The 16,219-nt window shown below is 43.2% G+C and overlaps 1 protein-coding gene across 6 annotated transcripts in view; it reads right to left on the bottom strand.

Annotated features, from left to right (window-relative positions):
- Nucleotides 1-15,947, bottom strand: part of QKI (QKI, KH domain containing RNA binding) — a 151,741-nt gene extending 135,794 nt beyond the window's left edge. For all 6 annotated transcript variants that reach the window (XR_007491294.1, XM_049765521.1, XM_049765522.1 and 3 more), the window contains exon 1: nucleotides 15,797-15,947. Coding sequence is in view for 5 of the 6 variants with exons in the window: in XM_049765521.1 (XP_049621478.1) it covers nucleotides 15,797-15,938 (142 nt within the window). In the remaining variant the exon portion in view is untranslated. The remainder of the gene's footprint in view (nucleotides 1-15,796) is intronic.
- Nucleotides 15,948-16,219: the final 272 nt, after the last annotated feature.

Here is a 16,219-nt window from a genome sequence, read left to right as displayed (position 1 = left end):
CTTATAAATGTTAAGTCACTAAAATATATTAGCAATAATCGATATTATTCGAAACCACACATCATATATTAGCAGTCATTGTTACTGGTATGCAACATAAAATGCTGATTTCCCACTAACCACATTACAAACAAGAACTTGGTCTTCATAGGCCCAATTATAAATATTTAGAAACTAAGGATTTTAAACATGAGTAATAAATTTATGAATCATTGACATTGTTCCCTTAGTGTGATATATCCAATAAAGATATAATAAGTGATGACAAGAAAAAAATGCTTAGGATACAATTTAGTAGGAAAAAAATGCAGAGGGTATGACAGCAGTAATACCCAATTTTGTTATTGACCTAAGTAAAAAATAAGAATCAAATTCAGCCAAATGCTGATTTGAAGTGATTATTATCAAATTATGGAACCCTTTAGTTTTTCTTTTCCAATTATATAAAAATCACCTATTATAAAGATTGAAATAAATGTACCTAGTTCTTCATAACAACGTTAATGATTATTAGAGAAAAGTAAAGCTTTCATAAACCTGCAAGCTACAAGAAACCATCCTGAAAACCATTACATAAAATTAGTTTTCCTTGAAAAATAGTATTTCATACTGTATTCTGTAATAGTTGTCAGGTTCACTATCACCTTTCCTAGCAGTCAGAGCTCACAATGCTTCTTATTTACAAAGATAAATTGAAAGTATCTGTATATTCAATTCTCTCAATTTTACAAAGAAAAAGAAATAAAACCTAAAAACGTAAGGTAGTAGTCCTTACAAAGATACCAAGTCAATCTCTTTTTGACCGGTCCTTAACATACAGACATATTCTTCTCTCAGTGAAAATGAATTTTCTGAGTTTTGGGCCAAATGACTGAAGGAAAGGGGGAGTTTACAACCATCTTGGCAATTTTAAAAAGTCAACAACTAGAACATGACAAAAATACAACTTCTAGTTCATGTCTAAGAAGGAATCTTTTAAAAAACATTATTTTTTAATAACTGCAAACCCAAGTTCAAAGCAATATATGCATTTGCCTAACCAAAAGAAAAAAGGCAAGCAATGTCATACAGTGTACAATAAAGTGAGATAAGATTACCTTTTTACTGCTGATAACTTTTTATTGCTGATAAATTCATAACCCCAAAAGGACTTTCTCTTCATATAACAATAAACTATGGCACACGTCTCTCTTCTGACTTGCATTAATAAATAAATCACGTGGTTAGATAACATATAATTTAGCTACCGTTTAACAGACTTCACTCAGTCCCCTGCCAAAACAAACAAAAATCTTCTACAAATGACTAAGCTTATTACAAGGCTGAAATTCTATTTTAGAAAATTGCTGTCACATTCAATATCCTAAACCAGTTATATTTATTCTCTTAAAGGTAGCCTCTTTAACAAAATATCTCAACTAGTTTGCACAGACAAGCCTCCCCAAATATTAAATTCAAAAATGGCTATTCACTGGGGAGTGGGGGGAAATGCTATTCAACATATTCCTCAACAAGTCTTCTCTTACAACTTCAAGGAGAAATTTTTCCTCTTCTGGAAAAGTGCTATTTCTCAACTTTTTAATCACTAAGCACTATCTTTTGTGTACTAATAACTCCATCTGCTGGAACATAACTTCTCCCACTACAAGAAGTTCTTAAGAACAAAAACTTTATTTACAATAGAGATTTTAAAACTACTTAAAAATAAATGTCTCTCTAGGCATTTTCTCTACAGATCTTAAAAAGCTTACAGAGCTATTCTCCTTTGACACCATTCAGAATTTACATTTGCCTTCTTATGAATTCTTCTTCCTTACCATTACTACTTAAGATAATGAGGACAAGATAAAACAACCACCTACTCCTTGGAAGTGAACTATCTTTCTGAATTATATCCCCAGGTCCCTGATTTTTAAAATGTAACTGTCTCTAATTCCTGGAGTTAGGTTAAAAGTGAACACAGAGGGCCCGGAGAGATAGCACAGCGGCGTTTGCCTTGCAAGCAGCCAATCCAGGACCAAAGGTGGTTGGTTCGAATCCCGGTGTCCCATATGGTCCCCCATGCCTGCCTGGAGCTATTTCTGAGCAGACAGCCAGGAGTAACCCCTGAGCACTGCCGGGAGTGGCCCAAAAACCAAAAAAAAAAAAAAAAAAAAGTGAACACAGAGAACAATCACAAAACAACGTAGTTAATAATATCAAGAGACCAAAAAAAAAAAAAAAATGCCTTTTAAAATTATATAAAGCCAAAAAGAAAAACTACAAATAGAAGAGGTCACTATCAATGATCTGTAACAAGTCTGAAATGCATGGAAAAATGTATAAAAATTTGCAGTTTTGCTATTACTAGTAATACTATTTTAAAGTGTTTGTGTGTGTGTGTGTGTGTGTGTGTGTGTGTGTGTGTGTGTGTGTGTGTGTGTGTTATAGGATAAAGTAAATAAATAATACGTTACTTTCAGAGATCACAGTTCAGTGTCAGGAGAAAAAAAATTATAAAATTAATATTAAAACTGAACTATAAGGATCCAGAGTGACACCACAAAGGATAAAATAAAAAAACCTGAAGTGAAAATAGAATCTTGAACTTATGAATTATAAAACTGATATATACTCTCTAGCCATTCACAGGAAATCACCTGAAAGTAAAACTCTGACAACAGTGAGCCTTCCCTGCCTGAATTCACATTCCTAATTAGCATTTTTACTTAAAAAGGAAGATGAAGAAGAAATAGCTAGCTCCAGCCGTGGGAGAAGGTAAGTTCAAGGTTAGAATGGCTCCCAGAAAGTGCAGATTTCAAGACAAAGGAGTCAATTAAACTATCATTGGCCCAAACTATAGCAATTTGAACATCAAGAAGAGTAACACTGTAGTTGATACTAAATCTGAAGAAATCTGTAAATCCTTTATGATGATCACTAAAGAGGAAAAAAAAAAAAAATCAGGTCATCATTTGAGGAAGAGCTAGACTTTCTCTGCTAACAAACCAATAGTTAACAAGAATAAGCATTAAATTTGGCTTTTCCATTTAGAAATTAGTTTCAGACTACATGGAGCCGGAGAGACAGCACAGCCGTTAAGACATTTGCCCTGCACATGGCCAACCTGGGATCGACCCAGTTCAATTCCAGACATCTCCAGAGCCTACCAGGAGTGATTACTGAGTGCAGAGCCAGGAGTAACCTCTGAGCGCCAAGTGTGGCCCAAATACCCAAAAAAGTTTTTGTTTCAAAATAACAATATTTTCACTGATGGTGAAAGAAAGCTTTCAAAAGATAACCAACGTTCAGGTATCAATCTAAGCTAATGCTGGAACCAGAAACTGCAAGCCATGGTGCCACAAAATCAAATACACACCATTGCCTATGATGCCCAAAAATAATTCCTCCTTCAGCTTTAACTTCCTTTTTTTTTTTTTTTTTTTTTTTTTTTTGGTTTTTGGGTCACACCTGGCGGTGCTCAGGGGTTACTCCTGGCTGTCTGCTCAGAAATAGCTCCTGGCAGGCACGGGGGACCATATGGGACACCGGGATTCGAACCAACCACCTTTGGTCCTGGATCGGCTGCTTGCAAGGCAAACACCGCTGTGCTATCTCTCCGGGCCCCAGCTTTAACTTCCAATGTAGTAGAGTCACAGAACACAGAGGATCAGGGAAGGTGAGAGAAAGCAAAATGAGGTGAAAGACAAGATTGGGAGAGATGAGAGGGAGATGGTGTCACCTCGTGGGAAAATGTTAGCTTTCAGGAAGATACAAATTCAGAGACAGAATGTCAACCACGCAGTAACTTAGTCTAAATAATCAACATAAAACTGAACTGAAGGGGGATGCCTACATCACCCTTGACCCCAGAGTCTAGAAGAAATCAAAACAGGAAGGAAGATGGGACAGGGAGGAGAGATGGGGGAGCAGGGGTTTGGGCTTCGATTACAGTGTGGAAGTATATGTATATCCAGACAGACTCAACACCACTGAAAACGTGAGAGCTAAGCTGTGAGCACTAAGCTTTAATGTGCCTGCAAAGGTGGCAGGTGGGAAGGGGTTTAGGGGACATTGGATGAGGCATGGGGGATGATGGACTATGGGAGCACTAGTGATGGGAGCTGACAATGGTGGTGGACAATTGGTGTTGAAATTCTATGTGTAAAACTCAACTGTCAACACCTTTGTAAACCATGGTCAGTTAAGTAAAAGAAAAAACTATTTTACCTGAACTTAACTGAAGAGAAGCAAAGTGGATAACAAGCTTGACTAAGTTTCTCACCAAGTCTTCATTGCAGGTAACACAATTGTTTTGTTTTTTTGGTTCTTGGTTTTTTGGGGCCATATTAGTTGACACCCTGTGGTGCTCAGGGGTCACTCCTGGTTCTGCATTCAGAAATCAATCCTGGCAGGCTCAAAGGACCATATGCGATGCCGGGGATCGAAACCAGGTCAGCCATATGCAAGGCAAACACCCTACCCACACTGTGCTATCACATATCACATTACATGTAGATTTAACAACAGGTAAGTTAGGCCAAGCCAAAATTTTCTCCAAACTAATAAACAATCCCTAAAATTCTCCCAAAGGAAGGGGTTTCTTCAGTTTTCTTTGATTTACAATGAATTAAAGACTTCAATTCTTGGGCCAGAGCGGTGGCACAGTGGTAAGGCATTTGCCTTGCATGCGTCTGACCTAGGACAGACCGAAGTTCGATCCCTGGATGTCCCATATGGTTCCCCAAGCAAGAAGCGATTTCTGAGCGCATAGCCAGGAGTAACCACTGAGTTTCAGAGGGGTGTGGCCAAAAACAAATCAAAAAAAAAAAAGTTCGATTCTAAATAATTGAAAAGTGGACTGAAATCTAAACAATTGAGTCCCACATGTTTCTCAATACTTCAAGATGAGCACAGTAACTTATAGATAAGAAAAAAATTGGGGGGTTGGAGACTCTTTTAGTGGGTGAGGGCCCATACATAGCAAAGCTCAAGCTTAGTCCTGACTCTTATCCTCAGGTATCAGGGACCAGACGGGATGCTGGGGATGGAACCCAAGTTGGCCACATGTATGGCAAGCACCCCAGCTCACTGTACTATCTCTATGGCCCCTCATGTGTATATTTTAAATAATTTTTACCTCATAAATGTTCAAATCTAAAATATAGAAAGCTCAAAAATCTAGTTAAATAAGAGAAAAGGTTTTTTTCTTAGTCTTATCACTTAGCTACAACCAATTACTACTTCCTTTATTCCAAATAAATCTATACTCTCATCTGTTCCCTAAGATTTTCTTTATGACACTCCCAAATATTCTAAACCTTTCATGTCTCCCTCCAATGTTCTATACAAAATGTCGACAGTTTCTGCTGTTAGGCAAGGCCCATCACCACAGAAGACCTAGGTCTTCTGGCTTTCCTCTATATTTTCTCAATCTAAATGACCCTTGTACACAGCAGGAGCTAGGGAAGCTGCTCACTGTCCTCCCTCCACTCCACAGTCAAAAATCAAGTATAATTTGCAATGCCATAAATCTACTAACTGCTGCCTACTGGCCAGAAGCCTTTCTGATAATAAACAGTTAACATTTTGCATTAATGTGTTTCTTGCAATAAAACTAGAGAAAAGAAAATGTCATTAAGGAAATCATAAAGCAGAAATTTCCTTTATAGTACTGGGCTATATTGATTGATAATATAAGCCTGACATCGTCTGTGAATCAAATGGACCCACACTATTGCAAGTTGTGCATTCAAGGATCTGCTGGACTTTTCAACTTGTACTTGCCATTCCAAGGAAAACTAGATACACTTGTTTAGTCTTCCAATTTTCCATCACCTTGACACTGGTGCGCTTTCTTCCTGAACACCCTCCTCCTTCCCATTTATCTCAAGGACTCCTATCAACCAGGTTCTACTTCTGAGTACAACTTAGCTAGATCCTTCTGCTCAAAGTGACTTTCTGAGTTATCAGATCAAAGCTAGTAGTTAGTTCTCCTATACATAAAAAACTATTTTATTTCATCTGAACAATTTACCTTTCTCCTTTTCTTCCTTTCTCGTTTCCTACAAGCTGCTCATTGTCCATTCTAGCCAAAACTAAAAAGTTCTAGACAAAAACAGATGATGCTACCGTACAGTCTGAGAAAAGCTCATCTGCATATAATGAATAAGCCTTCTGGCTTCTAAATATTCAGAAGTTAGCAGGAAAGCTGATCATTCTTTCTACTTACAGATAAAGCACCCCAAGTTCATAGTTTAGATTTTGGGGTTTTTTTCAGGAGGGAGAAGTGGGGAGCCCTCCCAGCTATGCTCAGGGCTTACTCCTGACTCTGGACTCAAGGATCACTCCTGATAGGCTTGGCACCATTGGAGATTGACCGATGAAGCCTAGGTCAACTTCTTGCAATTCTCAGGCCTTCACAGAATTTAGCTCTTATCCAAAATCACCAAATTCATTAACTACAGTCATGATGAGATGAGAGGCCTGTTAGGCAAAGAACTTGACAGCATGGCCTCATATAAAAGACTTACAAATTCATGTTCACCCTACGCTCTGACTCTTGCATATACACGCAAATCTGAAGAGCTCTGGTAACAATGGAAGAAGCATCACAGCAACGATGATGGCAGAGCAAAGAGAGTCAGGTTAAGATCGTTTCAGAGTAATTTACACTTAGTCCTGGTTTAAAATTTTTATACCTTAAGAAATTTGTCCACCTGCCAAGTAATAACAATCCTGTCAGAAGGATACAATTGCTGTCGCACAGCAAGCAAAGTCCTGTGGTTTCTACTTAACTCCTGAATGTAACTGCTCCAGAAGCAGGCCCCAGGAACTGGATGGAGTGGCTTCCTACCCAGGGCAGTGGCCATTTCTCCATTTTTGTCCTACTCATCCTCTGCCTCTTATGGTCTCTCAGGGGAGGCCTCCCTGCCAAGTCCCTGGACTACCTACCACTGCCTTGTGCTAACTAACCTTCAAGTGAAGACAGTGCACGCTCCTGACTTCAACTACCTGGCGATGTGAAAGCAAAGCCTTAAATCTTCCAGTTGCAAATGTTAAGCTTTCTCCTGAGTAGTTATTAAAAACAGTAATCATGCCTATAACGGCAGCTACAGCCATATTAAATACACCCTAGATTTACTTGCTATGCTATTACTTTAAAAGGTTAAGACTCTATCATTTGGCTACTAAGAAGTTGAAGTGAATCAATGAAATCCTCTAAAAGGCCTTTTAATTTCTTTCTTTTAGCCTCTCAACATAGGATTTAAAAAAAAATTTTTAAATAAAGACGTTAACCTGTTTCTATCCAAACACAAAACTAGCAAAATCCCCAAACAACTTTTCCACCTTCATGTTCACAACCTGCTTGAAGACAGAGCTGAGGACAGGGTCCAGAGCTGGCGCCTTGTGTTCTCACCACCACCACCACCCCCCTCTTAGACCTGCATCTCAGGAACAGATACCCAAGAAAGAAGGCAGCTTCCACGCTCAGGTCCCTGGAAGCTATGGATTAGTGCTTCTACTAACATTACTTCAATAACCCTGATAATCACACCTAAAAAGAAAAATGCCAGTAAAAAAAAAGTAAATAAAAATAAATAAAGAAGGGGTGGAGAGATAGCACTGCGGCGTTTGCCTTGCAAGCAGCCAATCCAGGACCTAAGGTGGTTGGTTCGAATCCCGGCATCCCACATGGTCCCCTGTGCCTGCCAGGAGCTATTTCTGAGCAGACAGCCAGGAGTAACCCCTGAGCATAGCCAGGTGTGGCCCAAAAAAAAGGAAGGGAGGGAGGGAGGGAGGGAGGGAGGGAGGGAGGGAGGGAGGGAGGGAGGAAGGAAGGAAGGAAGGAAGGAAGGAAGGAAGGAAGGAAGGAAGGAAGGAAGGAAGGAAGGAAGGAAGGAGGGAGGGAGGGAGGGAGGGAGGGAGGGAGGGAGGGAGGGAGGGAGGGAGGGAGGGAGGGAGGGGAGGGGAGGGGGAGGGGAGGGAGGGGAGGGGAGAGGGGAGGGAGGGGAGGGAGGGGAGGGAGGGGAGGGAGGGGAGGGAGGGGAAGGAGGGGAGGGAGGGGGAGGGAGGGGAGGGAGGGGAGGGAGGGGGAGGGAGGGGAGGGAGGGGAGGGAAACTGATTCATTCCATAGCTGCAAAATTTAGATATGATAAAAAATGTGTTAGGATCAATATATGAAGCAACATTATGAAGAGTGTGTTCTTATTATATTAGACATGAGATTGGCAGATTTCAAAATCAGAGTATCTGCTTCAAGAAAAGGAAGGAAATGATAAAATAAAACCCTATTATTAGAGTCATTTCTTAGATATTTGTTCAAAATGCAGACAAGTTTTTTGTGAAACATTTGGGATACCACATAAAAGGCAGATTTAAAAGACAGGGTTAAGTTAGAGTTGACAAAAAATGTTATGTATCACTTTTCCAATCACACCCATTCAAATTACCTCCAAGAGAATTCACCATGTTTTACAGTTACAGTAACTACCACAACTGCCATGTCAGATTTCTTCCAAAAGCCAGCCATCCAAATAGCCTTCTTTATCTTGAACACATCAAAGAAGCTGTTAGGAACAAAGAATTTTTCTACTGACAGTACTTTGTACAGGAGTATTATTAAGTATCTCCTGAAGGTTGACTGTTATAGGTCATGGACTAGGGAAAAGATCTGCCTAAATAATGCTGTAAGTGCCAAAGTTTCAAGAGTTAAGAAGGACTCTGGGAGTTCTCCTCTGTTTTATGTAATGATCAATCCTATGTAAGAATTGCTTATGTAAATCTATTTTATCCTTCTAATTCTCATACCAAAAGTACTGACATTAAGATTAAGCTTCTTGAGGATGACTCCAACTATCTGGATTTATAAAACATAATTTTCAAGAAAAAAATTACTCTTCTTAATTGTCCAAAACTATTTACTATCAATTAATTGGCTATTTCCCATAGAGAAAAGGATGCAAAATATTAACCTATATCTTTTTGTTTCCACCTTCCTCCTACCACCTCAAAATTTTGGTTTTTGGGCCACACCCGGAGGTGCTCAGAGGTTACTCCTGGCTATATGCTCAGAAATAGCTCCTGGCGGGCATGGGGGACACCATATGGGACGCTGGGACTCGAACCAACCACCTTTGGGTCCTGGATTTGCTGCTTGCAAGGCAAACTCTGCTGTGCTATATCTCCAGCCCCTCCAACCTATTTCTTTTTTTTTTTTTTTTTTTTTTTGGTTTTTGGTTTTTGGGTCACACCTGGCGGTGCTCAGGGGGGTTACTCCTGGCTGTCTGCTCAGAAATAGCTCCTGGCAGGCACGGGGGACCATATGGGACACCGGGATTCGAACCAACCACCTTTGGTCCTGGATCGGCTGCTTGCAAGGCAAACGCCGCTGTGCTATCTCTCCGGGCCCTCCAACCTATTTCTTAAAGCAACAACTATCTGAGGATATTCATGAACCAGCAGTGGATGGAGTGAACATTTGCAAGGGACAAATTCTAAGAGGGCAGACACAGAAGAAGCTGATAATACTACAATATTAAATATAAACTAATGAACATGGGTTATATTTATAGTCAAATTTCTTAAGAGTCACAGTAACAGGGCTGGAGCAATAACAAAGCAGTAGGGCATTTGCCTTGCACGCATCCGACCTGGGTCAGACCCAAATTTAATTCCTGGCAGCCCATACATAACGATTCCCCAAAGTCTGCCAGGACTGATTTCTGAGCACAGAACCAGAAGTAACTGGAGTGCCATTGGGTGTGGCAAAAAACAAGAAAAAAAGTTACAGGAAAACAAACTATCATAAAAAGTTTAAAGCTATCTTTACTTTCTAGTAAATGAAAATGTAACTGCAGGTATCTTACTCCAACATAAAATAAACATTTTGGATCCCCAAACTGATCCATTAGTAACTGGGTTTTCTACTTTGTTTGAACAACACCCAGCAGTGCACAGGTTGTACTCTTGGCTCTGTACTCAAGGAGCGCTCCTAGAAAGGCTCCAGGGCTGTACGTTGCTGAGGAGTGAACCCTGGTTGGCTATGCAGGACAAGCACTTAACCCCTGAATTATATATAAATCCAGATCAGATACACCAAGTTTTAAAAGGTTAAGCACTCCTTCAATGTTCTTATAAAGGGAAAAATAAACTAATGTACTTAAAATTCACTTTAAAGTCCATTGATGTAAGAAAAAGAGGGATCAGAGAAAATCATGAAATACTGTTAACCCTGTAAATAAAAACTGCTACCCATTCAGATTACAAATTCTTTTTTTTTTTTTCCTTTTGGTTTTTGGGTCACACCCGGCAGCGCTCAGGGGTTACTCCTGGCTCTAGGCTCAGAAATCTCCCCTGGCAGGCACAGGGGACCATATGGGATGCCAGAGATTTGAACCACCGTCCTTCTGCATGAAAGGCAAACGCCTTACTACCTCCATGCTATATCTCCGGCCCCCAGATTACAAATTCTTGACATGGCCTACCCATGTCAAGCATTAACCACCATCCCAACCCCCTAAACCCGAAAATGAATCTAGATATCATTAACTATTGTTACCCCACTGGCATAGTACTTGCAGAAAGTTTCTCAATGAACACTATTTTTTGTGGTGAGAAAAAAAAAAAAGACCCAGCAATGGCATAGAGCTTCCGAATTCCAACAGAGAAAGACACGTTTCACTTGTAATTACACCATCATAAACCAAAATCGATTTGTATTAATGACATGAATTTCTCTAGTGAATTAAAATGTCATTCCAAGGGGGATCATAAACTACTCTCCTCCTATAATCATGTTGATGTAAAGCTTTTAATACCAAAAACAAACAAAGCCCTTAAGTATCTGAATATTGGCCTCAAAAGAGAAGCATCTGCATCCATTCCAGCCGAGACCAAGTTAAGGCAAAAGATGAGGAAGATGGGTGTTAAGTTTTGTGTCCACTGGAATGAATGAATCTATTATCACTGGAATCTACTTGCCTCCAAAAGTAAACCAAAACGGCGATTCTTATGGAAAACTGAAGCATTTCATCTCCAAGACAGAGAGTAGTGAATGGACAGTCACAGAAAGGTTAACAAGTACATATGAGAGCACTAAAATAAGTTAAACGTGACTTGTTTTCACTTGCTGTTCTTGAAGCCATTTAAGATCTCCTATCGCACACTGGAAAAGTCAATTACAAGCAGCAGCTTCCACTAACGCAATTATGTTAAATCCTAGGGCGTACAACTTTTACTACAAAGCAGACAAACTGGATAAAGTTAGGGAAAGAAGATCTCACTTCTGACTCATATTATGGATGTACGCATGCCCTACGGGGGGTCTGGTGTCTGACTACAGCAGAGTTCAACTGCAAATGAACAAAATGAACGTTAAAAAAAATAACCAATGAAATAAATTGTTTTCCCTATTACTTGATATAGATAGTGGGTGAGACTTCCGGAATGAAGAGAATAAAGGGAGATAATCACAGATTATATATTGGCATCATCCTCCTTATAACTATTAGTTCAAAGCACCAAAGTACAGAACAAAACCATGGATCCTTAAATATCAGACTGCTTTTAAGTTGTTCAAGATATTGATACTATATGGTTAACAATGTCGGTGGAGAATGAGGGGACCGAAATTGTTAGAAATGATGCAAGATTACTCACATATGTCTGAAGTCATTAATTTTTAAGCCAATGCTTTGGTAATCAAACAAAGTCGCTTCAGAAAAACATATAAAGCTGGGGGGGGGGGGAGGCCAGAGCAATAGCGCAGCTGCAGGCATTTGCTTTGCACGTAGCTGGCCCAGGACGGTCCCATATGGTCCCCCCCCCCCAAGCCAGGAACGATTTCTGAGCGCTTAGCCAGGAGTAACCCCTGAGTGTCACACCGGGTGTGGCCCAAAATCAAACGAACAAACAAACAAACAAAGACATATAAAGGCCTGAGAGATGGTACAATAGGTAGGGAGTGAGTTTGTCTTGCACAAGAATGATCTGACTCAGGTTCAAGCACCACCAGCAGTGATCCCTGAGCAGAGTCAGAAGTTAACCCTTGAGCACATCCTGGTGTGGGCCAAAAAACCAAGATTTGAAGAAGAAAAAAAGAAAAATATACAAAAACCTGAACTGTAAGAAAATCTAAAAGCATGATATTATTGGAAATGGAATAAATGATATAAATGGAAATAAACACAAAATTATCCAGCAGAAAGACTTTTCTTTAAACATTTTTTAAGACTTTATTGTTTGATTGATTCACTGATTGACTGACTGGTTTCTGGGCCACACCCAGCAGCACTCAGGGGTCACTCCTGGATGCAGAGCATCGAACCCGGTCCCTCCAGGTGGGCCGGCAAATGCAAGGCAAATGCCCTACCGCTGTGTTCTCTCCGTTCCCAGATAGACAACTTTTAATTTCAACTATCTGGGGCCCACATTTATAAGGAAGAACAGAGGGAGAAATTAAACGGAAATCAAAAATCAAATCCATAACCAAAACTGAAAATAAGTCTGCCATATCAGTAACAAAGCAATTAACCTAAGATGCTTTGCTCACTTCTGGTGAACTCATTTTTCAGATACAATAAAAAGATGAAGGCTATCCTTTCTCAATGACCCGATGATCTAATTCTTCAATTTCTCTCTGGCACCTCCAAACTCTCTTCTGCCTAAGAACTGAAAACTCAAATCTGATTTCAGGACCCTTACAACTCTGACTTCTCTTACCTGAAGGTTTTTCTAAGTCAACTTGATTTGATGTCTTTTTTTTTTTTTATATACATTCTCAATGCTAAACTGAAATATTTCATGAAAACTGAAATTGCATTCAAGCCATAGTTTCTTAAGTTTTATTTTCATGACAGAGAAGGGATGGGGGCGGGGGCAAACTTGTAGAGACTACTCACCCCTCCCTGGCCAATCCCAGATTTCACTGTCTACTCTATACAAAGGGAAGACATGGATTTGACTTCATCTCCCCCTCTTCAATAGAAGGTTTTAAGTCTGGAGTTAACAACTGAAGCTCGGTTCTATAGATGACCACCCCAGCAGAGCACAATTGCACAAGAAGAAATCTGGTCAAAGATACTTGGGGGAGGTGGAGGAGGGACAACCTGACAGTATCCCTCATTCTATCTACCCTGGGGGGGGGGGGGGAGAAATGTCCACAGTACCTATAGTCATAGTGTAGGCTAAAAGTTATCTCATCAAAACTTTAACTGTTTCATCTAAAAGCATCCGAGTGTTTTAGTCAATGAAGACTAAATCTAACATACATAAATCCCAAGTCCCTCACTAGATAGAAAATTCTCAAACGTACGGACAATTTTTGAGTTTTTTCGGGCATGTATCTGAAAATACAACTGCTGAATAATCAGTGAAAATTTTTCATTAACAGAAAATATGTGTACTGTAACTACAATACCCGACCTTGATGAGACTGATTAAAGTTTTATTTAAACAATTTTTCAATTGTATGGATAAAGGCGCATGCTGCTCCGAAGCAGAAATAGAAATCATCATTAACGTGTCTTAGAAGATCATGACAAGCCACTGAAGGGTCGGTCCTGTCCAACTCGCTAGATTTTGGGAGTAAATCCTTCAGCGCCAGACAATGGGACGCACTTCGGAAACCAGTATTTTTCTGGTGTCAAATGAAGTGTATAGTAAGATGAACAATGACAGGAAGCAGCTCATACCGCACGAAGAAATGAGTCCCCTTTCCTGAATGTTTGTCCTGGTCTGATATTTAAAAAAAAAAAAAAATGGAACTTCCTGGTCATTCAGCTGTCGGTTTGAAACATCCTAGATCCGCAAAGAAAGGGATCTTTGAATGCTAGTCGATGCAGACGGGTGAAAGAAACCCCAAGCAAGGTGCAAGAAGAAATGGTTCCATGGACCCTATTCTCCAGCACGGGGAGTTGACTCCGTATCATTCTCGACTCGACTAGCGGAGAACAGCGCCAACACCCAAAAAAGTGAACCGGTCAGTTAGTTGTCCAGGGGGGAGAGAGAGACACACAAACAAACCAACCTTTGTTCGAGGCGTTCATGACACTACTGAAAAAATCCTAGATTCGGAAGACTGTGTGTGCAAAGCGTGGGAGGGAAGGTCAGAACAACCCGCTCGAATTATCATGCTGCGATATTACAGCAACATTTGAAAAGAAAAATAAAATAAGACAGATAAAGGAAGCAAGCCCCAGGCGAGGAGAAACTTCTGCACTTGGGTCGCCGAAAATGGGCTTTTTCTTTGGCTTCCATCGCCAGAGAAAGAAGAGTGGCGGCTTGCAAAGCAAACGGATTTGGATCAGGGCCTGGGGCCCGTGCGAAGGAACGCAGCAGCCTTCGAAGTCAAAAAGCAACCTCGCTTTTGTGACAACTTAACCCCTAAGGAACGAACATGCATCCAGCAAGGGCCACTGTGTGGGGACCAAGTGAATCAAGCAAAGTGTCTGCTAAGAAAACGGGGGGAGCTGAGTTTCCACCCGACAATTTTTCCTGATCCTAGTAAAACTTGCTGCAAATATGCACGCTAGAAAAAAAAAAGAAAGATATTCTTTTGGGGAAGAGATAGAAAAATGGAAAAGCCAATGCGGCCATCGTCTTGGGCCCAGGGACCTGAGCCTGGGCCAGGGGGGAAGCTCAGGGTGTCGGGGCGAGCAAACCCCCCTGGAAGAGGGGAAGAATGTAGGTCAGTGGCGTGAGCCCCGCACGCCCGGGCCCGGCACTTTCCTGCGACGCCTGGCGCCCCTTAGCGCCCGCCGTGGGCATCGCTGGGGCCGCGTCGCTGCTGCTGCTGCGATTTCCTTTCTTTCTTTTTTTTCCCTCTCTGCTCTTTTTTTTTTTTTCTTTCCCCTTGGACATTCCAGAAAGTTTTCAGCCTCCACACGGCGAGCGGTGCCAACACAAACAGGGGGCAGCGCCGCTTAAAGAGACAGCTTTCGGGGGGCGGGCGAGAGCGCCAAGCAGGACAAAAGCGCTGGGGAAGTGGCTGGGGCGGGGTGGAAGCGGGGGGCTTGGACGCCCGGAAAAGTTAAAGTTAAACGGGGCGCGGCGGCTGCCCATCGGGGTGGGGTGTCCTTGTCCTTTTGTTCTTGGGTGACAGCGGGATCTCCCGGGGAAGTGAGGGGGGAGCCCCGCACCCCTCCACCCACCGTGTGCCGGGGGTTGCGCGCGTTGTTGCAAGCATGCCTGCGCGCGCGCGTGTGTGTGTGTGTGTGTGTGTGTCTGTGTGTGTGTGTGTGTGTGCGTGCGTGCTCCCGGGGCCGGGTGCGGGAACTTGCTCCAACAAAGTCCGGCGGGGCGTGTGTGCGGGGAACTTGGGGGTGCTGGGGGGGGGGGACACGCGTTGGGAAAGACACCTCCAGACGCAGCAGCCAGGCCAGGGCGGGCCGAGAAGCCAAAGCAGGCCGCACCCCGCACCAACCCCCCCCCCAAAAAAAGAAAAAGAAAGAAAAAGAAAGCCCGACTCCGCCCGGCCTGCTCGGCCTCCACGCCCAAGTTGTCTCGGCAAGTAGTCGGAGGCGGGCGGGCGGGCGCGGCTCTGGGGCGCCTGGGAGGGGGGCTCCCCGGAATGCCTGGACCCCGAAAGTGCGCCCCGAAACTCTCCCAGGGAGATCAAAATAAACAGGGGGGGGGGGCTCGGGTCCCCAGGTTCCCCTTAGACGCCCCGCCGATCGTGTTGTTCGTGTCCTTCAGGCTGGCAGAAGCGCGCGGGGCCGGGGTCTCGGGGTCTCGGGGCGCGGGGGGTCCCCGCGCGGGCCCGGGGAGCGATCGGAGCGATCGGAGCGCCGGGCTGCGCCGCCCCGCGCCACCCACCTTCGTCCAGGAGCCGCTCGAGGTGGTTGAAGATGCCGCAGAAGTTGGGCAGGCTGCTCATGAGCTTCTTGTCGTTCATGAGCTGCATCAGGTAATCCGGGCTGGGCTTGGGCTTCTCCTTCGTTTCCATTTCCCCCACCATGGTCGCCGCCGCCGCGATCGCCCGCTCGCCCGAAGCCCCCGAGGCAGGCGGGGAGCCCCGGCCCGCCCGCCCGCCCGCTCAGGCGAGCCCCACGCTGCTGCTGCTGCTGCTGCGGCGGCGGCGGCGGCTCCGGCGCCGGCTCCCGGGCCCGGCCCTCCCGCGCGCGCAGGCGGGCGGCGGGCGGCGGGCGGGCGGCGCGCGGCTCGGCTCGGCTCGGCTCGGCTCTCCTCCCCGCCCCCGCGGGCTCTCGCAGGCTGGCTGGCTCCCTCGCTCCGCGTCCG

This window comes from Suncus etruscus, chromosome 18 (assembly GCF_024139225.1).
Source record: "Suncus etruscus isolate mSunEtr1 chromosome 18, mSunEtr1.pri.cur, whole genome shotgun sequence".
Taxonomy (NCBI): Eukaryota; Metazoa; Chordata; class Mammalia; order Eulipotyphla; family Soricidae; genus Suncus; species Suncus etruscus.
Note: the sequence above shows the minus strand (reverse complement) of the source record. Positions and strands in the feature narration are given on the sequence as shown.